The sequence below is a fragment of the Perognathus longimembris genome, chromosome 10 (assembly GCF_023159225.1).
Source record: "Perognathus longimembris pacificus isolate PPM17 chromosome 10, ASM2315922v1, whole genome shotgun sequence".
In the NCBI taxonomy this organism is placed as follows: domain Eukaryota; kingdom Metazoa; phylum Chordata; class Mammalia; order Rodentia; family Heteromyidae; genus Perognathus; species Perognathus longimembris.
The window spans coordinates 6273997-6297323 of record NC_063170.1 but is presented as its reverse complement, the minus strand read 5'-3'; the positions used below and the strand labels follow the sequence as shown (position 1 = coordinate 6297323).

General features: G+C 45.4%; 1 protein-coding gene across 7 annotated transcripts in view; it reads left to right on the top strand.

The window, feature by feature from the left end:
• Wwox (WW domain containing oxidoreductase) overlaps positions 1-23327 on the top strand; it is a 758639-nt gene that overhangs the window by 18237 nt on the left and 717075 nt on the right. For all 7 annotated transcript variants that reach the window (XM_048355070.1, XM_048355073.1, XM_048355074.1 and 4 more), the window contains exon 5: positions 17237-17343. In XM_048355070.1, the coding sequence (XP_048211027.1) occupies positions 17237-17343 (107 nt within the window). The remainder of the gene's footprint in view (positions 1-17236; positions 17344-23327) is intronic.

Sequence of the window (23327 nt, the reverse complement as noted above, 5' to 3'; positions counted from 1 at the left end):
CACTACGGTATTTAAGCTCTTGGAAGATGTTGGCAGTTACTAACTGCTTGAGAACATAAAGCACTCTGCTGTTCTAACGTTGTACTTCTGCCGAGTTGAAAATTCACATTATTTGGTGAAAGCTGTGATAATTTAGGTCCTGTTTAGAATTAGTGGTAAGAAATATCTTCCCCGTTAAGATGATAACTTTGATGTTAAAAAGCCGGATCATGTTTTTCTCTGTGTTAGATGTGAAAAGAACCAGATGAATCCGAGGCTATTAATAATACTGTCACACGTGATCCCATGGTGGAGAAGCGTGCAAAAGATCAAGTCCAGGGAAAGCATTAAGCTAAGCAAGAGTGCATTTGTGGGGAACCTACAGTGTCATGGGGGAGCACAGCTATGCAGCAACAGGAAAGATGTTACCTGCGCACCGGAAAAACCAAAGGCAATAGGTACACCTGGCTCCCAGCATCCTCTGCAAACAAACCAAGGTGTTCCTGAGAGATGGAGGGTGCGCGCCCTGCCTTTGGGCTTCCCTTCCTGGGGCACAGAGGTCACGCGTGTGCAAGCCCTTAGGAGTAAGACAGTCACAAGTGGGGCCTAACATTGATGTCCCGCTCAGTGCACGACACTGCCAGCTCTGCTGCCAAGTATGGGGACAGCTTCCTCTGCAGAAGATGAGTGGGGCTTCCCCTGGGCGCCTCTAACAGGGTTTAAAGAGAGCAATGCCGGAGGCAGAGTGTGCGGTTTTGACTCTACATAGTCACTCAAGTTTTGTTACACATTTTATTGTCCCATTAAATTCAGTTTGATTAATTTTGTTCTGATATTAGAAGCCAGGTTTGTTGGCTTATATATTTGATCATGAGAGAGTCCTTTGTTCTGTGAACTTAGATTTCCTCCATCTATGTTGGACTTTCGGTCTTTCTAGTAAAATTTTCAATTATCAGTAGGATAAAGAAGTAATTAGGGTGAAAGGTATTACTAGGGGGAAAAAACCCCACATTTCCCACCCCCACCCCCAGTTTTTGTAAAAACTGATCCTAAAATATAACGGTAAGGAAAAGTGTTCTTTGTAGGCATGCCTGTCTGATTTTCTTTCTACTTGATATGTATGAGTTCTTGGAGTTAAAGATAAGCATGTGTACATTTATGTGGCTTTGGAGATCTCTACAATAGAGAATCCACCGTTGTGACTGGAATTTATTCAGCATGCAAATGTGGGTGGCTGACTGTTTTATATACACCTGGTCTTGAATGATGGGTAGGCATGATAACTATATATAAAATTACATTAAGGTCCAAGAGGTGCTTTTATGAGGCAGGCTGGAAATGGCATCCGATTTTCTTATGGCTTTTTCATGTCCATTTTGATGAATCTATTTATTACTTCCATAATGAGTAGTACACATGGTTGGTTAGCCAAGTTATTGAACTTTATCAACCTTGGCTGAAATTCACAATGCGTGCCAAACTTGTTGTAACATGTAAGAAATTACATCTGGGCTAAAAGGTTCAATAATGATTACTCTGATAATGGAATCTTTTACAAAGCATGGGATTTCATGGTATGCTTGAGCTTCTTAAAAATTACTGTGGTACAAGGACACAAGGTATAACATAAAGCTGGAGAAAACTATTCAGTTAGTGTATTAGATTCAGATTGATAATAGGGTCATTTGACTCCAGGATGGACGGAGAAAAAGATGCTGTTGTTACCTGATTGCAGACTTTGGTGTTTGATGTCAGGTCCCTATCTTTGGATCTGGCCATCTTTATGTGACTCAGATTCGGGTCTAGGAGACACAACCTGATAATGTGGTGTTGCATCATCTCTGTCTGTGTACTCTAAACTCACTGGAAGTGTGTAGCCACGCTGGTCTTTCATTATACACTTAGGAAATGTAGAACTTTTTACTTTCCCTGGAGCAATCCTATCACAGATTGGTCTGTTAACCTTTAAGGTGGTGTTGGGGTTTGAGGAGCCTGATTTAGAGTCAAACTGAGAAATGAGACCAAGGATAAGGCAAATGGAAGACATGAATATTACCTGCATCACCGCCGGAGCTGACATCGGAGGATATGACTTACATCTGCAGGCTGGTGAGCCTTTCGCTCCCGAACACCAGAGCCAGACAGGGTGGTGGACCGGTGCCAGGCCTCTCCAGAGGGCAGAGCATGCACGGGACAGTGTGTGCCGGAGAGGCGGGGCCAGAGCTGTGAGAGTTGCATTGCCCCCCCCCCGCCCCTTGGACGAGGTGCACAGAGGGAGGGGCAGGGGTGGCCGCCCAAAGGGACTTCTGCAGTGGGGAGGCTGCCTTTCCTTTCCCTTCACCCCATCCGCCGGGAGAGATTGTGTGTTGGCTATCCATCCAGCCTGCTTTGGGATTGCCAGTCCTCACTCTTTTTTTGTAGATAACTAGATACTTTCTGTTGTTATTGTTGGTTGTGGTGCTTGAAAATCAGGGCCTGGGCACTGTCCATGATCCTTTTCGTGCTCAAGGCTAGTGCTCTACCCTTAGAGCCACGGGGCCACTTCCGAGTGTTGAGTGGTTCATTGAAGATAAGAGTCTCGTGGACTTTTCTGCTTGGGCTGGCTTGGAACTGTGGCCCTCAGAGCAGTGAGGACCACAGGCGTGAGCCACTGGCGCCTGGCTAGATACATGTTTTTGACTTCTGCCTTTTCCAAGTTACTGACTCGGGGGCTGTGGGCTGGGCTCTTAGCCCAGAGTCTCAGAGTTGTCATGTGGGGAGGGAGGGCCGCGCCACCAGCCCGAAGGAAGGGGAGAGGTCAGTGAGATGAAATCCGCGCGCCCAGCACGGCACCCCACAGCGTGAACCTGTTCAGAAGCCTTCTGTGCGTACTGTTCTGTGTCTAAGACAACGTTTATTTATTTTCTTAACTTCTACGGTGGACAGTTTCACACATATGCCAACACAGAGAGGATTGTCTTTTTCTCTTAAAAGATTAAGAAATACCTAACTCAGGGAGCTGTAACTGCTCTGTATATCACCTTTATAATAACAATACAGTAAAAAAAATTAAAAAACAACAACACTGTTCCTCTTTGGTGGTCTGATACACATTGGCCTGTTTTATTTGACTGCCCCAAATTATTCCTAGCTGGAAGAAGAGATTTCTTCAAAGCTGGGGTTCTGTGTGCTCTGCTTGAGCAGTACCCATCCTCTCAGCAGATCCTAGATGGCAGAATCACAGCAGCCTTGTCTTTTTTTTTTTTTTGGTCGGTTGTGGGGCTTGAACTCAGGGCCTGAGCACTGTCCCTGGGCCTTGGCTCAAGGCTAGCTCTCTACCCCTTGAGCCACAGCGCCGCTTCTGGTTTTTGAGTGGTTAATTGGAGATAAGAGTCTCACCTGGATTTTCCTGCCTGGGCTGGCTTTGAACCGCCATCCTCACACCTCAGCCTCCTGAGTGGCTAGGATGACAGGAGTGAGCCACGGGCCCGGGAGGGTTGTCTTTTGGGACGTCCATTAGGCCTAAGTCTTGGCTATGACAGGACGTGCACGGGAGGAAGGGGAAGGAGCAGCAGGCGAGGGGGCCTTTGTCAGAGGGACCAGGAGCTGAGCTCGGGAGAGAAGGGATTCCTTGGGGGCAAATCAGATCCCAAATGGACACAGGTTTGCGTTGGCTGAGCTCCATCGCCATCGTGAGAGCTGATGGGAGAGTGGTAGAAAAATCGAGAAACATCACACAGCAAGTAACACCATTCCCTCTGATCTGGCTCAGTTTTGCTGACGGCGCATTGTGCCCTTTCGCCTTTTAATTATTCTGCCCTCTGAGAAACAGTCCCTTGTAATTTTATTAAGTTTACTTTTCATACTCAGAACCGTCCTGTGACACTTGCCAGCGGACGATGAAGACGCACAACTCATTCGTTTTATTTTTGTAATGCTTCCTTAGTCCTCACTGAGCAGTAAAGGCGGATGTGCAGTCCACTGGGAGAGGGGGGCAAGGGGTGGAAGTGGACACCCCCTATCCAGACCTTGGTCTCTGCCTTTGTCACGGGAGAACGGACATGAGCAGCCCGAAGAGCCATTGTCTGCATCTCATTAACCATTTCCAAACAATAAGGAGACGAGAAGAGTCCGGACCTCTTAAGTGTGCCTTTCCTTTTTTTTTTTTTTTAAAGTTTATTTTATTTATTTTTTCTTTTCTTGAGAGACAACAAGAGCCATTTGGGGCAGCCTTCTCTGCCGTAGTTGGGCTTTCAAGGACCTTGTGCCCCACACCGAGAGAACAGGGGCAAAGAGAGAGAACAGATGTAGAAAGTGGGGTTTGGAGTTGCATCGTCATTGGCATCAGGACGTCTCCACCAGACACCTCAGCCCAGTTACCCTCACATTCCAGCAGTCAGGCCTGGCTTGTAGACAACCTGCTTATACCTTCAGCTGGTTGAAACTCTTACGGTCGTGAAGAAAGGAGAATAAAGCTGGGTGCCGATGGCTCACGCCTGTAATCCTGCTTACTCAGGAGGCTGAGATCTGAGGATCTTGGTTTGAAGCCAGTGTGGGCTGGAAATTCTCTTGAGACTCTTTTTCTACAATAAACCATCGGAAATAAAAAAAAGCCGGAAGTGGAGCTGTGGCTCATTTGGTAGAGTGCTAGCCTTGTGCAAAAGAAGTTCAAGGATAGCATCTAGGCCCGGAGTTCCAGCCCCAGGACCAGCACAAAACAAACAAAAACAGGGCTGGGGATATAGCCTAGTGGCAAGAGTGCCTGCCTCGGATACACGAGGCCCTAGGTTCGATTCCCCAGCACCACATATACAGAAAACGGCCAGAAGGGGCGCTGTGGCTCAAGTGGCAGAGTGCTAGCCTTGAGCGGGAAGAAGCCAGGGACAGTGCTCAGGCCCTGAGTCCAAGGCCCAGGACTGGCCAAAAAAAAAAAAAAAAAAAAAAACAAAAACAACAGTGACAACAACAAAAGCTGGAGAGGCAGACAGCACATACCTAGAATATTGTGTTAATTCTGAATGGGGCCTAGCTAAGCTGAACGTTGGTGAAGTTACCAAATTGTGTCCTAGGAGAACCCACGACAAAGAGGGAATGGCCGGGCACCAGAAGCTCCTGCCTTTAATCCTAGCTACTCAGGAGGCTGAGATGTGAGGATAGTGATTTGAAGTCAGCCAGGGCAGAAAAGTCCACAAGACTTATCGTCAGCCACCAAAAAAGCCAGAAGTGGAGCTGTGGCTCAAGTGGTAGAGTACTAGCCTTGAGCACAAAAGTTCAGGGAAAGATCCCAAGCTCTGAGTTCAAGCCCCAGGACGGCTACACACACACACACACACACACACACACACACACGTGAATGTCTTGTCAATTGGTAGGAGAAAAGATGAAGATAATTTAGTCCTTGCACTTGCAGTAGAACCTGGCTTACTTCAAGGGACAGAAGCAGGACCAATGGACATAATTCTAGAATTGTAGGACACAGTATTCAATCACCTGAATTGGTGTCTGTGGGGGAGACTTTTCATTCAAGTTGTATACCAAGTAGATAGTATCCACACCAATGGAAACAATTAGACAGTAGTTTGTATTCACATTGCTTGAAAAAGTTTATGTGTGTTTCCCTTAGCTTGGGGTCCCCCAGGCGCTGAACCGGAGGCAGGCCTATCTGCGTATCATTTAGCATATGATTTGCGGGCATATAATGAGGGTATGGAGAATTAAGCGAGGATGTGTTTTCCAGCTGGGCAGTGCGCTGGGCAGCTAGTGCTCGATTCCGCGGGCCTTTGTGAGGAATCATGAAATGCATGTCAGAGCTGCAGCCCGGCAATGGGAGGCATTTGTCCCCGGCTTCCATCTCTCTCTGGCCAGGGTGGCGCCCCCCCCGCCCCCCGCAGTTATTTGCTGGCCCTGGAACCATTGCTCAGCTCTCCTGGGTCCTGTGAAGCTACAGCAAGCCTAATGGGCTTTCTTTCTCTTTGTGTGCAATTGAAATCCAGACCAGTTTGCGGGGAATTCTGGGGTCTCTACCTGGACCACTGTTTTATTAATGTGGTAGGATAGCTCCTTTAGGACAACAGAACTGAATTGTTTCCAGTATCCAAAAGCTAAGAGTTTGAAACCAAGGTGTTGGTGGGGCTGCGCTCCCCAGCAAATCTATTGCAAAGGCTCCTTCTTTGCTTCTTCTAGCCCTCGGTGTGCCAAAGTGCTACCTGGCTCGTTAGCAAGCACCCAGTCCCTGCTCTGTCTGCACAGAGTATTGTCCCATGTCTCTTTAGACTATGCGTGCCTGCTCTGGGTCCACATTTCCCCTTTCTGTGACACCACTCATACTGGGTCATGGTCCAGCCTCGTTTTAACTCGATTTCTTCTCAAAAGCCCCCAATTACTATATTCTGAAGCCTCGGGCGGGGGGGGGGGGCAGCTAGGACTTCAATCTATCATTATTTATTTTTTTGAGGGGATGGAGGATAAATGACACAGTTGAACCCTTGGCAGCTGTACTAGACAAGGGATGTTCTCCATTCTGCACACAGTCACCCAAGAACTCATCCGGTCAGCAGGTCCTTCCTGAGTGCCTGTTACCTAGCCAGCCTTGTCCCAGGAGCTGGTGACTTCTCAGAAAGGACACGTTCTTGCTACTGAGGAAGCTCTTGCTTCCTCTTAGAGCAGGATTTTCTTTGTGTGTGTGTGTGTGTGTGTGTGTGTGTGTGTGTGTGTGTGTGTGTGTGTATTTTAATCACCCCTTAGGGACCAAGTGGGGAATTGCCTGCTTTCCAGGAACTGCCCGGGATGCCTTGAGCAAATGAGTTTCTAGTCACAAAGGTGGTTCAGGCCCGGCTGTGGCTGCTCAGAGGCTGCTGTGGAGGTTATTTCAGTGCTGAGGTCCCTTGTCACCGCGGCTGGCTGTACACAGGGACTGCCCAGTGACTTGACTGCTTTCTCTTCATTTGTCAGAGGGACAAGCAAAATACATTTGCAGCTTTCTCTTAAAAGGGATTCCAGAGCAATGGACCTTAGCCTTCTCTTTTCTTGTTGGCATCCTGGACTCCTTTGGGAATGTAACCTGACTTCGTTCCCCAAGGGAGAAGAGCTGCATGCACAGGCGGGCATTTGTGTGTAGTTTTGGGGTAGAAGGAAGGGTTCATGGACACTGAATTAAGTAATCCTGATACTTTCCAGGAATTATCATCATTAGTGGCCGTGAAATGCATGCATCTGCTTTAGAGAGCCTTTTGGTCCATGAAAATTCATTGAAATGCAAGTATATCTGGAAATGTTTTCCTTAGCTTTTTACAATGGACTGCTTTTGGATGGAATTTATCAGCACGCAATTAATAAAGTATTACTGATTTCAAATTACCCTTTACTAAACAATGGAAATTTCCTAAGTAAGTGGCAGGTAATGAAAAAAAAATTCAGTTACTGACAGGCTGTCATGGCTGAATTTAAAAGCTAGGGGCAAAATACATATATTCTATGGGGTTTGCATTTCCAGACCTGAGTTTCTAAATTCTTCCTTATAAAATTTTAATTTTTTTAAAAGATGAGACCCTCTAATTACTGATTTCTCCCTTTTATAATCTCTTAACAGATTTTGTCTCCACACCTAAGATAGTTATTAAAATGCCTCCTTTGGTGGTCAATACATGTAATTAATTTAAGGAAACTTGGAAGATTTGGTATTAGAATTAGGTGAACAGCCAGGCCTCCATGTCTTATTCACTCACAGTAAATAGTAGGCGCTCATGGCATTGGAAGGCATTGCAACACTTCCAACTGTTTCCTTACAAAGCTAAATAGTTATTCCCTCTGTGGAAACAAATTACTCAAATATTACATGATGAGAAACTAATGTTAGTTTACTTAAAACAAAACTGTAGCAGTGTGTTATACCCACAGGAACTCTTCAGCCAACATTAAGTAAAAGCAATGAAAGCATTTGTAAAAACATTTGTACAAATACCATACTGTAGAAGTAGCAATGCCAGCTAGCCAGTGCTCATTGTCAGTCTCTTAGTAACATTCCGGATCTTTTGGAAGCCATTCACCTTGGATGGGAGTAAGTGCCTCATGTAGAGCTTCCTGTGAGGTCGTGATTGTAGGAGAGTAACTTTATTTCATTATTTATGTTAACATTTTTCTTGGGTTGGTACTAGGGCTTGGACTCAGCTCTTGCCTGGCATTTTTGCTCATGGCTTGTGCTCTACCAGTTGAGCCACACCTCCACTTCTAGCTTTTTGCTAGTTAATTGGAGATAGAGTCTAGAGGGTTTTGTCTGTCTGGTGCTGGCTTTGAACCATGATCCTTAGATCTCAGCCTAGTGAGTAACTAGGATTACAGGTGTGAGCCACTGGCACCTGGCTGAGTGTAAGTTCACAGAGTCTTTTTTTTTTTTTTTGACAGACTGCATTGTGCTAATTTCTATAGGAAGATGAAACGTATACTGTTGGAATAATGGAGGTTTGCATTTTTTTTCTAATTTCTTATTTAGGCTGATGTGAGCAAAGATGTTCAAATTTCCACTTATTTAAACAAGATGGAGTTCTTGCTATGCTGAAGGAATATTTTTAGCTTAGTAATTTACTGCGAAACTGCCTTATTCAATATTTGATGTTAAATTTGAACTAAAACATATAGCATCATATGACATGGGTTCTTACATTAACATTTTGTTGGATTGGAAGCAGAATCAACACATTAGTCATCTTAATTCATTTAAGTTGGCTTTCTCCAGAAATCTGGGATCCAAAAACAACACATTTGTCAATTTTGCACACAAAGGGAGAAGCGGGATGTAGTTTATAGTTAAACATCCAGCTTTGCAATGAAAAGCCAATGTAGTTATCGTAAGCTGAATGAAATTCTGGGTAAAACAATATAATAAGATTTAGATGCAAATGAAATACTTAAGAAATTTGTTTTATGCTTAACAAGATTCTCTTCAGATATGTTTTTACAGAAACTTGTAAATTGTCCAAAATTAAATTTTCTATGTTTGTCATCACATGGGTTCTGAACGGGGCTGTTATAGGTCTTAACTGTTTTTCTTTTAGAGAAAATGTGTAGGTCAGGGTCACCTTTACATCATTCTGAGCTTTTTCCCTGGTTTGCTTCTGGTCAGTATTTTGAATTGAGTGTTTAAAAAATGCATTGTCTACTCCTTGGTCAGCAAACTATGACTCATGAGTCCAATCGCAGCAACGTGTGTGTGTGTGTGTGTGTGTGTGTGTGAACTTTCCCACCTCTGTGGTAATAAAGTTTTATTGGAACATAGGGACACCTACTCATTTGCACATTGCCATCAGATGCTTTCATTCTACTAGGGCAGAACTGAGTAGTTGTGGCAGAATTCTTGACCAGCAAGGCCCAAGATACTTAACCTGTGCTGGAACTCTTATCATGACTTTCTTGACCCAGAGGCAGTAGCTGAATGAGAGGAGACACAAAAATTAACAGCTAGCGGAGTCTGTAAAAGTCAGGCAAAATCTTCCTCTTCTGAAAGTCCCCTGGCCTTCGTGCCAGGCAGGTGTCTGATCACAGCTGATGGTTAGATTGCCAGGTTCCCAAGATGGATAGATTTTTAAATCAGCATGTTTACCAAGTATCTGGCCATGTTACCCAATCCCGGACTGCCTCCCACTTACAATGGCTATGACTGACTGTGGCCAGGAGACTAAGGATCTTTGTGTGGGTTGTTGTTTAACGTTTCCAAGGTGTATTGAGATGGGGTCAGCATTTGTGTTTAACAAAGCATAGCAGCAGACATACACAGTTAAACAAAACGCTGATGGATTTTACAAAACTTAAAACAGTTATATAAAAGATCTAGGACAGTGGCTAGACCATTGAGATCATTGAGGTATATTTAAAAAACTGACTGTAAGGCAAGTATATTCCTTTACTTGGGTGCTCCGACATTAAACCCAGATTGCTGTGACTTTATTTTTTTTTTAATATTTTTGCCTTCTTATCACACATTATGTTTTAGTTGCTGCTGCATCTTACTAGCCGCAGTAAATACCTAGTCATCAATTTCTTTTGGAAGTGTGGAAATCATTAATATTGGGTGCAGTTGTGGTGGGCACAGAGTGGGCTGAGTTCATGGAGCCCCCGGGCTGTGCATCTAGTCTTGGTGTTTAAATTCAATTCCTATTTGTGAGAAGTTGTATCTTGAAAAGTAGTAAGTGAAGGAAAGTGAAAAGCCAATTTGGACGCTTTAAAAGCCAGCTTTTAAAAAGTGCTGAATTTTCCCCACATTGTGTTTGAGCACCCTGCCCGTGACTTTGTGAACAGAAAGAATTTAATCTTCTCATGAGGTGAAGTTATATACCAGTGTTTTGAAGGTGAGCGCCAAGGTCGATCTAAATTTGTTTGAAAGGTGCTTGAATTAGAAAGGTAGTGAACACTGTCCACACCGATGGCATGGAATGAGTGGGCTTTCAGTGCCAGGTGCTGTGGATGGAAGGAAGCCCGGCGTCATCTTCATCTTTTAAAATCCTATCCTTTAAACAGCCCATAACTACCCTCTTCTGAATCCACAGGGATGGAGAGCACGGTAGGAGACAGGCTGATCCAGGGTGGTTCATCTAGGGTACCCGGCACCCGGAGTTAACATCAACCCTTCAGCGCACAGTTTCAGACCCATAAGAACTTCCCCAATTCGGATGCCAGTTGCCAGTCTCAGGATGTCACCTGCAGTTGTGACCAAGTAGCAACAAGTTGGGATTCCCATAATCCCTTCCTCAGGCATGAGAGTTTGGTATGATGGCTCCCAGAAGGCAGGGAGGCACTTATTTACACACACAGGCTTGTTGGAAATTTTGCCGAAGGATGCACATGAATAGCCCGGTAAAGAGGGTAGCAGTGTGTGTGTGTGTGTGTGTGTGTGTGTGTGTGTGTGTATGTGTGCGCGCGCGCGCGTGCACGTGGGCACAGAGGCTCCATGGCCCTCTGAGAATACCACCATCCTTGTGGCTCCATGTGTTCACAAACCTGGAGGCTGCCTGCCTGCCTGCCTGCCAAGGTCTGTGGTTTCTATGGAGACTTCATTATATAGGCATGATTGAGTGTATCATCTGCCAATGGTGATGCTAGTCTCTAGCCCTGCCCCCTTCTCAGAGGTTGGGGGGAGGTGGTGCCGAGGCTGGAAGTCCAGCCCTCTAATCACATATTGATTCCTCTGGCAACCAGCCCTCATTCTCCAAGACCCATCTCATTAGCATAATTCAGGAACCATTGAAACTATTATATCATGGAGAAATAACATCATGGAGACTCCTCTTCAGTTCCAGTTACTCAGGAAATGTCAGTGGTTTTAGTTCTTCTGTGTTGGGCAACTGGACCAAGACCAAGTCTGTCTGTCTTAGTCCATCACAGTGTCGTAGACACTGAGCTTGGTGCTGAGCTTGGTACTTCCGGGGGCCATATGGTGGGATGCACCTGCTTTTTGAACGCAGGTCATGTTGCCTGTTGGGGCCATCTCCATTTCGCCTTCTGATTGTGTGAGTACCCTCACATCAGAGATCATTGGTTTTCTCATCACTGACACTTCCTAGGGTTTCTTTGAAGAACACTAGAGAATTAGTGTATTTTGTAAAGCATTTGGCTGGGTGCCCAGCATGCAGTAACAGCCCCACATCCTCCTCCCAGATGTCTCAGCAGTCCTCTCTGCAAATCAGGATGTTCAGAAAACATATTGTTTGCAGTAGGGCTTGGTTCCTCCCTTTCTTTTCTTACCCACCTTGATTGCTTTGTATTAAAATTCATAAAGGTCCATAAATTATCAATTAGATGTCATTCAGCTTGTTATTTTTAGTTTCTTACTATAGTAGGCGCACATGCACAGGTTACTGGTCGAAACAGCAGAGGCATTACAACGTGCACAGTAAATCTTCCTTGTCCACAGAAGTCGGGCTCTACCTGGCCCCCGTTTGCATTGTGCACAGTGTTTTTGCACTCTTGGCTGTTTTTCTCTTTTTCCCTCTGCCTCCCCTCTTCTGCCCTTCAGTTCTTACTTGCAGGGTGCTGGGGAATCAGATGCAGGCCTTGCACATGATAGTCCAGTGCTCCCTACCACTGAGCTGTGGCCCACTCCTACTGTGTTTTCCCTTGCTATAACTCGACGATATTTTCCTTATGTGTCCTGATCATTTCACTTCATTCTTTTCACCTTCAGCCAGTAATTTTTCTATGCTTGCCATGCCGTTGATTTCATCAGAATGACGGGTGTTTTACGTTGATCACAGTTTTGGACTGTTAGAAACATGCTGTACAAATTAAATGGTTTTTTTTCATATTTATGTCCATGTGGACCGATGATTTTGTAGGATAAAGTTCTGGTCATGAAATAGCTGGATCAAGGAGTGCATCCATCTAAAATTTGAGAGATAATGATTCAATTGATCTTAGAGACGTTGAATTCTTTCTTCCCCATTCTCCCTTCCCCCTTTAGCTTTCTCCCTGCCCCCTATCCTTTTCTCCTTTCCCTTTCCCCCTGTCACCTGCCCCCCCATCCCCTTTCCTTTCTCCCTTTTTTCTTTCCTTCTTTCCTTCTTTCCTTCTTTCCTTCTTTCCTTCCTTCCTTCCTTCCTTCCTTCCTTCCTTCCTTCCTTCCTTCCTTCCTTCCTTCCTCCCTCCCTCCCTCCCTCCCTCCTTCCCTCCCTCCCTCCCTCTTTCCCTCCCTCCCTTTCTTCCTTCCTTTCCATGTGTATTATATGGTTTACATTTTGATTTGTTTTCCACCAAAGAGACCTGTGTATTTTTTAATTTCTTAAGAGTTGGCAGAAGTGGATTGTGTTTAGTGAGAGTGACTTCTAACTCCTTATGTCTCAGAACTGTGTAGTTGAAATTATATAGAAGGCAAATGTCATCATTCAAGGAATTAAAGTGAGTTCCAAAATGGCACTTTGGATTATCTGGTCACTGCCAGCGTGGTGCTGTTGACCTTAGAGTCGTGACAGCTCCATATCCTAGACCGTCATCTGAAATGTCCCAGAAGAGTTGGATTTCAATATCACGGTCAATGTCACGCCACTGTAATTTCATTTACATTAATCAGATCATTAGGGAGAGTATGGTCCTTCTGTATTTAGGAAGATGTCAGAGAAACTCATATCATCAGTGCTCCTGATTTTATCCTCTATATTTTCTGGTCTTGGAGATGAAACCCAAAGTCTTTTGTGTGCCGAGAAAGCTTTCTACAACCCCGAGTTATATCTTTGCCACACTAATAATGGTTTACTAACACAAAACTGCTGCCAAATCTGAATTGTCCCCAAATCTAGCCCAAGCTGAAAAGATACAGGTTCATGGTGCCTTTGTGCATGCTGTTGGCTCTCTAGAGAGTCAGGGGCCGTGTGGAGCAAGATTCTGAGACTTGTTGCTTGGTTGCAGAAGATTGCTTTAGTGGTACGTTCTTGGGTAAGGGGTGGATTACCATCTCTGTGGCCTTTTAATGATGTTCAGTTACAAGTTGCATTTGTCTCCAGTGTTTCACAATTATAAATTAATAATAACAACCCATTAGAAATTACGGGTGTTGTAAGCCCCAACTCCTTTGGGCATCTTAATAAAAATGATAATTAAAACCATAATTTACAGTAAATGGGGACACGGTCCAAGTACATCCACAGTATGGAGAAAATTAAAAATCTCAAACCAGGAGGAGCCATCCTGCCTTGTGCTGAGCTCCTAGCCAGTCACCCCACCCCCCTCCGCTCTCCCCCTCCGCTCCCTGAATCCATTGTCAGTGTTTGCTGGAGCTGGGTACCCACCCATGCCTTTGGGGCCTGAGGAGTCTATGGGAAGATCTGTCCCCCCCCCCCCCACCAGTGAGTCTGATCGGGTGGTCATCTGCTCTGTCCTCTCCACCCCTGTGCCCAGACCCGCTCCTCGCCCTGTGCTCCTCGTCCCGGTGAATGACTAAACCAGCCCGCCAGGAACCAGGGGCTGTCAAGCCTAGACTTAGTCAGTCCCCAGGCTGTGTAGCTAGTTTGCTTCCTGTGTGTTTTTCTAATTTGGCCCTTTAGTTCTCAGTCTAAAAGGGCACAGTGTCCCTTCTTGTGGGCTCCTACTCCTCTGCCTGGCCGCGAGGTGCCTTAAATAGATAAGGTGATCACTGGACACCATGTTGAAAATGAACTGTACAACTTATGGGTGGCAATGGGAGGGGGAGACTGACAGAGGGCAAAGGAAGGGGTGACATTGTCCCAAAAGGAATGGACTCTTTACCTGACATGTAAGTGTAACCCCTCTGTACATCACCTTCATAATAACAGTACAAATTTAAAAATAGATAACTCATAGGGGTTTCCTTCCACAGAACCCCCTCCCTGCAGAGTTGGTCCTTAGTTATAGCTTGATATGTGGAACGTTTACTTCCTTTCCTTCCCTGTGCTACATTTCAGTGGGATAAAGGATCTTGGATCCTTTATCTTTTTGGTTAGGCCTCCTGCCTCTTCTCTCATCTGCCCTCTTGTAGTTTTTGGTCCAGAGTTTCTGATGCCACCCAGTGGCCTTTGCACTGCAGACCCTTGATTGATCCTGTCTCTACAAAGCTGGGGGCCACTTGCTAGGTTTTCCCCCCTAGCAGACAGAGTAGGACTTGACATGGTGTGAGTGAAATCCCAGGAAGATCAGTAGGAAACATACTTTAAGGTTTGGCACAGTGGTGCACACCTGTAATCTTACCACCTGTCAGGCAAAGACAGGAGGATCGCGTGTTTGAGACCAGCCTGGACTCTATAGGGAAACCCTGTCTATAAAAACCAAAGATCTGGATATGAGCATGCAGGCTGAGGCAGTTCTGTGGCAAGACTTGAGCCCTCCATCTCCAGAAGGCCCCTGTTCCGGTCATAGGAGTCTGAGCTTCAGATACCTGCAGGTCTGCCGGCTGAGACCAGCAGCATGATGGTGGCTGATGGTGGCCAATCAGAGAGCCTCCCCCTCATGTCCATCTGCCAGCTGCTCCCTGGCTGACCTGGCTGTCACCTAGTGGGGCAGGGGGGGTCTCGTCACTCGCCCCCTACAAGTGTTTTCAGACAAGCGTAACATCTGGGTTTGGTCGGCATGATCTCCCCAACAGTCAGTGCAGGCAACTAACTCAGGGAGGGAAGGAGGAGCACAAAAAGGACGAGAGGGTGGGAGGCAAAGAGCAAAAGAGGGAGGAAGAGAGGAGGAAAGGGGAAGAGGAGGAAGGAAGGAGGAGAGGGAGGGTGGGCTTAGCAGCTCTGTGAACTGCATTCATTTCTCAGTCACCAGCCATGATTTTCATGCTGGAGAATGAAGACTAGTGGAGGGTAAGTAGGTATGTGATGTGAAAGGTCTCTTTTCCATTTTATTCTATCTGATAAGCTTAGAACCCTGGGATGGTACGATATTAAACCTCACAGCCACCTAACTTTTCTGAGTGGTTTGCACGTAACAAGTGCTAGGACAGAGATGTTCCCATTGTTTTCAAACATCTCCTTTCATTTTCTTGGTATCATTCGCTTTAAATATTCTTCTGAATCCACTCTGGCCATCTCCACGCTGTTAGGCCACTTCAATATAAACATTGTCATGGAGTTAATTTTTTTGTAATATGAACCGGGTTATTAAGCCTAGTAAACCACTGCCTTCATTATTTCGCGCAAGCTTCTGGCATTGTGCAGCATGGGCCAGCACTCCTGCGTTTAGCTAATTGAGCTGGCCAGCACCAGCACGCAGAGTGAGGGAGGCTATTCTCACAGGCTCTCGCCAGGACTTAGCAGTAGGTAGCATTATTAAACTTTTTATTTTACTTTATTTTATAAAACTCCATGCTGTAGAGATATGGCTTACTATAAAAGTGTTATTGCCCTTCCTGTTAAACCATCCTCTTTTGAAATATCTGTACTTTGTTTTTGCTGCAAAGGCAATTGTAGAGGCTAAGAAAATGGAGTTGTCTGTCGTAGCTTTGACAAGCAGACTGGCCCCTGTGCAATATGGGAGATGGAAGACCCAGCAAACAACTTTACAAGACACTGAGACAGATGGTTTCGCCGCAGCTGCAGTCTGGAGAGAAGGTGCAAGGCTGCACCTGTAGCCTGTTGCAGCCCAAGGCCAGATGCCCAGGCTTGGGCCGTAGAAAGCCCTATCGCATAGGACATTTGATTGTGTGAGGTAGCTGGACTTAACAGGCTTGTTTGGGAAAATCAACTTTGAAAACAAAAGGGAGAATGCTTTCTCCTGGCAGACTTCTAGGTAGTGTGGTTCAAAATAACAATTTTAATATTTACTCATTATTAAGAGGAAGTCAGGGGTGCTGTTTGAAACCACGTGGAGTATTCTGAAGTAATTCAGAATCATGACTGTTATCAGTGTGACGTGTTTGTCCCTTTCAATGATGTTTAATGAATCAGACTGGATGCTGGTCCCCTGTAAGCCAGACATGAAAAGAAGACACAGAGCCCAAGTTGTTTACTGGTGACCCCAAGAATTGGATGAATGAAGCCCAAGGGCTGCCTGGCTTTGTGTTGTGTTGATGCTGCTCTTGGTGTGTGTGTGTGGGGGGGGAGGGGGGTGGAAGTCTGTTCAAAATATGTTTGCTGCTGGGATGTGGTGATGCACACCGATAATCCCAACATTGGGGAAGCTGAGGCTGGAGGGCAAGGAGTTCAAAGCCAGCCTGACCTATGTACTGAGAGTCTAACTCAACAATGCACGGCATGCTCTATGAGGTCTAGTGTGACCCCGCCTTCCTCTTGGCATCCTGTGCCCCTGGGCATGTCCTCCCAGGCTCACCCATCCCAGGCCTGTGAGCAGGCCAGGTGATCATCTGGTGGGGCTGACTATGCACTGCGAGATGTTTCATCACATCCCCGACCTCGGTGTTAGATGCTGGTAGCACTTCAACGAACCACACTGTGGTCACTGAACTGCACCTGTTCCCTCAGCGACAAAGCCCCTTCTGGTTGAGAACCAGGAAGTAGCACAAGTGGCATTCAGTAGAAGTCACTGAGCACGAGTCAACGGGTCGAGTGTTGTCTTTCTCTTCCTTTCCTTCTTCCTTTCCACAATACCAGGGTTTGAATTTGGGGCCTTGCACTCGCTATTGCTTGCCTGGTGCTCCACCACTTAAGCCATGCTTCCAGCCCCATTTTTTTTTGCTTGTTGGTTATTTTTGAGAAGGAGTTTTAACAGACTTTTCTGCCCAGTCTGGCCTCAACCATGATCCTCTGAGTCTCAGCCTCCTGAGTAGCTAGGATGACAGGTGTGAGCCCCTGGCACCTGGCTGATGTGTTGACTTTCCTTTACACCTCAGGCTTTGAAACCGCCAAGTCTTTTGCCCTCCACGGTGCCCACGTGATTCTGGCCTGCAGGAACATGACAAGAGCCAGCGAAGCAGTGTCACGCATTCTGGGAGAGTGGGTAAGCCCTTGACTACTTTGTTTTTCTAATTGCCAGCTACACGCGCCGCCCGCAACACATGGAGGTTTTAGTGCAGAGCATAAAGTTTATTGCTCTTGGAGTAATGTCTTTATTTTTAAAGTCATCTCCACATTGTTTACTTTATGAATGAAAGGATGAGCAAGCTTGTTATTACCCACGTATTTGTTTATAGTTCACTGTCAATGTCATCTGCGCTGTTAGTCAGAGGTTCCAGAGTGTTTACTCACTTAACTCATTGATTAAGAAAAATAAAACGTGGATAACCCCCACGAATGCAACCAGAAGTGCTTCAGCATTTATCTATGGTTTTTAAGATTAGAAAGGAGTAGAACTTAACCCTGTCTCTGGTCTTTGGCCTCTGCTGGTTTTGACTTGTTTGCGCATAAACATTGCTAGGTAGCGTCGTGATGTTCTTGAGACCAAGGATATAGTACCAAACGGAACCCACTCAGAACCCACGGGCTGGCCTTCTAGATAAGAGAAACAGACCAGGAGGGATCCTCAAGTGTAATATTTACTATAGCATCAGCAAGGACAATCACGCAGCATTGGGGGTGGCTTGGGACAACCTGAGACGCTGCTGATGGAGCGGCCAGCGGAGGCCCCTGTAAAGTAACATGTGGCTCAAGACCTGGATGCAGCAGAGGAAAGCCATGCGAATGCCACAGGAAAGGGCTTCGTGGCTCTGGGAACAGCACACACAAAGGCCCAGAGGCAGCCAAGTGCCACCTGGGTAACTAGACCCTCCCTTTTCAGCTGGAGCTGAAAGGGAGGGTCAGGTTCAGGAGAGGAGAGGAGTGGGGGGTGGGGGGAGGTGTTGTACATTAGGAGACATTATTGGGGTGTCCTCTAGGTATTGGTACAGCCGATGGGCTGGTTGGCTGGGCAGAAGCAGGTTGTTTCGGCTTGAGGGCTAATGCCCTCTCTTGTAGCTGAGGTTTGACTCACCCCTGTTCCCTAGAATATTCCGTGAGCCCACTGCCTGTCATTCAGGAGGAGTGACCTAAGGGTATTCGATTTGATAGGATTTGGTCCCCTGGAAAGGCTTTCCTACCTTGTCTATGAACTTGGCCTAGACTTCAGGCCTTGCGGACACTGGTCCGGAGGCCATACCGCTGGCCCGGGGAGTGCCACAGGGGTCCAGCACGGCTGTTCTCCTGTTTCCATGTCCCTTTGGCCAAGATTCCTGAGCGGCCGGCCTCCAGCAGGCCACCTGCGAGGTCTGCAGGGCTCCTCCGGAGCGACAGCTTGACGCCCTGGCCTCGGTCCAGACCCTGGGTCTCAGCAGAGTTCCGGAGCGGGCCTGGAACGGACATTCTCCACTCCCGCCCTCCACCCTGCATTGCCAGGTGGCTCCTGGGGCAAAGCCCATCCCAGCTGACTCCCACTGTTAAGATATACATGCTGCATTACATTGCACTGAAGAATCTAGAGGAGCAGACTTTGGGCAAGTTTCTCAACTTTTATAAACTTCAGTTTCCTTCATCTGTATAATGCAAGTAGTAATGTCAGTCAGGAGATCTATAGGTGGTTTGTATTTGTATTGACTGTATGTGCGCAAAGTATTAACACATTGTGGGGAATGATTAAGTGCTCAATTAAATGTCAGCTGCTGCTATTAATAACAATAATGACAATAATTTCTTATTCATATGTGAAATACAAAGCAATGCTTGCTTTCCTTAACCTCACCCAGTGCACTAGAGGAGCTGTAGGGAGGGTGTTTATCAGCATGATTCAACTCGAGTTGAGTTGTCATGAATTTCTTTCCTGTCTTCTGATGTCTGGACTCCCACATTTTAATGGTCGTGTATTTAGTTTGTGGGTTAGTATTTTCCAGGGTACTTCATATTAGCACTCCACTGTCATTCGAAACGCCATCTTAATTATTTATGTGATTGCTTATTCTTTTGTATTGACAAAGAACTACACTTTGCATATATTTAGGAAAGATGATTAAGGGATTAGTCATCAGGAACAGCAAGCATAGGTTTATATTAGAATGGTTATTGAGGAAGCAGGGAGATGAGGGGTAAAAATGAAAGATTTATTAGGGAGAGGTAATGGAATATGCATGTGTTAGGGAAAGCACATGGCTCCGTTGATCACTGGTGCCTGGTTTGATGCTGTGGTGTTTTCATTACTCTCTTTTTCAGTGGCATTGGTACCAAGTCTGCTTATCTCTTCAGAGTGAAGGCGGGTTGAAAGCTCCAGCAGAATTGGGTCCTGGCAGTCTTAGTGATAAGCATCAGAAAATAATGGCTTGAACATCACTTTTGCATAGGGGAGCACTTGGTACCCACTAGTCTGTGAGCCACCTGAGCTAGACACTTTGCCGTGCTTTGAATAGACACCAACACCTGTGTTTTCAGGACATGCCATTAGGGATGGGTGAGGATGCTGAGAAAATGAATTGCTTACACTTTCAAATGAGAACTGGTGTAGAAATCTAGCTGCTTTTAGTCTTCCTCAAATCTACCCAGTGACTTTAAGAGTCAATGAAGCTTTTCTGCATGTGGGAATTTCCTCCAATCCTCCTGGATACAAGATGCTTAAATCCTGTAATTTGCATTTCCAGATGGTAGGTCTTAGGTATGATACCTTTTATGTGATTGGTGTGTGTGTGTGTGTGTGTGTGTGTGTGTGTGTGTGTGTGTGCGTGTGCGTGCATGTATGTGTGTGTGTGAGAGAGAGAGAAAGAGAGAGACAGAGAGAGAGAAAGAGAGAGAGAAAGAGGAAAAGAGAGAGAGAGAGAGAGAGAGAGAGAGAGAGGAATACAGTGGATGGGGTAGATAAAATACAGGCCTTGTGCCTGACCACATTGGCAACTTGGCTTAGAAAACATGATCGTTCTTCAATGTGTTGGCAACTTACAGGACTCATCCCCATTGTTTTGAGTGATTGTTAGCTAAATAAAAATATAAAAACGATTAATATTATTAATATTTATAGATTATTGGGAAAAGTTCATCCTAAATCAGCCTGTAGATTTGTTTCTCATTTCTTTTGCTTTAAAAATTGTCCTTCTGCATGGTATTGGATTTTCAATAAATAAAGTATGATATAAATAAGTCTGTGAACCAGCAAGAAGTGTATAAACCACTTGCTTAGATCAATAAAGCCCACACTCCCAGAAGAAGGTTAAGAGGAATTTCTGCAGTTCTCCAGATGTCGTTCATCATGACCTGCAGGTTGGGGGAGGGGGTACACACCTGTCTCCTTACTGGGTACTGGGTACTGGGCTTAGTAATTCACAGTGGAATGTGTGTGTGTGATGGTGGAAGCCATCCTTAGCTGAAGCTCTGAGGCTGGATGAAGGGCAGAGGCATACCTTAAGCCTCACAGCTGGAGGATGAGTGGATCCAGGAATCAAGTCCATATTTCCCTGGCTGCAAAGCGCCTTGTCACCCAAATTCCATCTGCATTTTGTGTCACAAGATTGGCCTGGTCTTTTCAACAACTTACCCAGATACTGTATTCTTAGAGATTGATGTGTATGTGAATGTATGTTTAATAAAGGGGAATAACAGGTGTCAGTAACAAGTGACCCCCCAACAAAGAGAACATCCTCTGAACTTCCTTCCATCTTTCCTTCCCTCTCTCTTTCCCTCCCTCCCTCCTTCCTTCTTTCCTTCCCTCCTTCCCTTTTCCCTTCCCTCTTTCCTTCCCTCCTTCCTCTCGTCCCTCCCTCCCTCCTTCCCTCCCTCCCTCCCTCCCTCCCTCCCTCCCTCCCTCCCTCCCTCCCTCCCTCCCTCCCTCCCTCCCTTTCTTCCTTCTTTGGAGTTGAACTCAGTGTCTCCAGCTTGCTATGTAGGAGCTCTACCACTTGAGCCACACCCCTACTTGTTTTTGCTTGACAGTTTGTTTTTCAGATAGGTTCTTTCACTTTTCCTTGGATCAGCTCTGGACTTAGATTCTCCTACCTCTACCTCCTGAGTAGCTAGGATTACAGGTGTTATCCACCACACTGGGTCCAGCTACTCTGTTTTTTTTTGTTTTTTTTTTTTGATTTTTTTTTCAAATTTTTATTATCAAACTGATGTACATAGAGGTTACAGTTTCATACGTTAGGCATTGGATACATTTATTGTACTGTTTGTTACCTTGTCCCTCATACCCCCCTCCCTCCTCCCCCTTTCCCTTCCCCCCCCTGAGGTGTTCAGTTCACTTACACCAAACAGTTTTGCAAGTATTGCTTTTGTGGTTGTTTGTCTTTTTTTACCCTGTGTCTCTCAATTTTGGTATTCCCTTTCAATTTCCTACTTCTAATACACGGTTTCCAGTATACTCAGATAAGATTACAGAGATAGTGTAGGTACAACCACAGGAAGGGGATACAAGAACATCATCAATAATAGAAGCTACAGATACAGATGGGACGTTGAAAGTAGTTACAACTGTGATATAACAATCGTTTCCATAACATGGAGTTCATTTCACTTAGCATCGTCTTATGTGTTCATAAGGATATAGCTATTGGGCTCTTGTGATGCTCTGCTGTGACTTGCCTAAACCTGTACTAATTATTCCCAATAAGGGAGACCCTAGAGTCCATGTTTCTTTGGGTCTGGCTCACTTCACTTAGTATAATTTTTTCCAAGTCCTTCCATTTCCTTACAAATGTCACTTGATAGAGTGGAGGAACCTGCTCAAAGGAGGTTCCTTCCTGTCCTTCTCTTCCTGTCCTTCCATTTCAAGTGCAATACATAGTCTATTTACTTGTTCTGCTTAAGTTACCCATTTGACCTTTCTTGTCACAGGCCCCAGGAAAGATTCTTTATCAGATAATAAATTATTCATCCTCCTCATGCACATAATTGGTCATTAAAATATTCTGAGTTTCTCTGTCTTCAGAATGACTGAAAATCGTGTGTGGTTTTTATCCTCCAAGTTTTCCATTTCGTCTCTTACTATGAAAACTTTGCTTTGACGTCCTCTGGACTGTTTTTCAGTGCTCTCTGACTGCCAGTTCCTTTGCTGGTTTTTTTTTCTTCCTGCTTTTCTGACCATTGCTTGCAATGAATCTTCAAACTTTATATCCATTGTAACCTTGTGTAAGGAGGGCTGTGATTCAGCATCAGCAAAGGTGACTAGATCCAATCTATCACTCCCAGCCCTGTGCAGCCCAAAGCAGATGCATCCTTTCATTAGTGTGGGGTCCCCTGGGTTCTTATTAAGCAATTTTGACATAGATTGAAGAGACAGATTTCATCTTTAGATGGTTTTTCAGCCAATACTGAGAGGCCTGCTTCTGGCCATTCAGCTTTTAGACTCTGTTATTTAATACAGGAAAAATATGCTTGAGATGGTTTTTTTTGTATTTATTATGAGGCGTTATGGGTACCTCCGATGCAGCATGTGTTGGAGTGAACAGAGGAGAAATAGTCCTTGTGCTGAGAACACCTTCTATACAAGGACAAACAGAGAGACCACAGAGACAAGCCGGCCCCTTTCTGTTTGTACCAGCACAAACTGCAATAGGTTAAGGCTTATTTTAGACAAATAGTTAAAGCAAAGCTGAACTTTACACAGAGGCAGCCCCATGGCAGAGAGGGTGTTTCTGGTATGGAGTCCTACAGACCCAGTGAGAACCTCTGGTTAATTCTTTCCCTAAGTCCCTATCTCAAATACAGCCACACCAGGCATTGGGATTTCAACGTATGTTAGAGGAGATATATCATCCCGTGTATAGAATGATGCCCATGGCATCCCAAAATTGGTCCCCTTCTGAAATGCTCAATATATTTATTTCTTCCCAGTAGCCCCCAGAATCTTAATTCATTTCAGCACGAACTCTAAAACCTACTTAAAAGAAGAAGGGGAAAAAAAAAAGATTGGAGTACTAGGAAACAGCCAAGTCTCTCTCCATCATCTTCCCAACAATGTGTCAGTCAATATTGAAGTGAGCTGAGATGAAGAGTGGGGTTTCCCTCCATCACAAGAGGGCAGAGAGGTCACCTGCG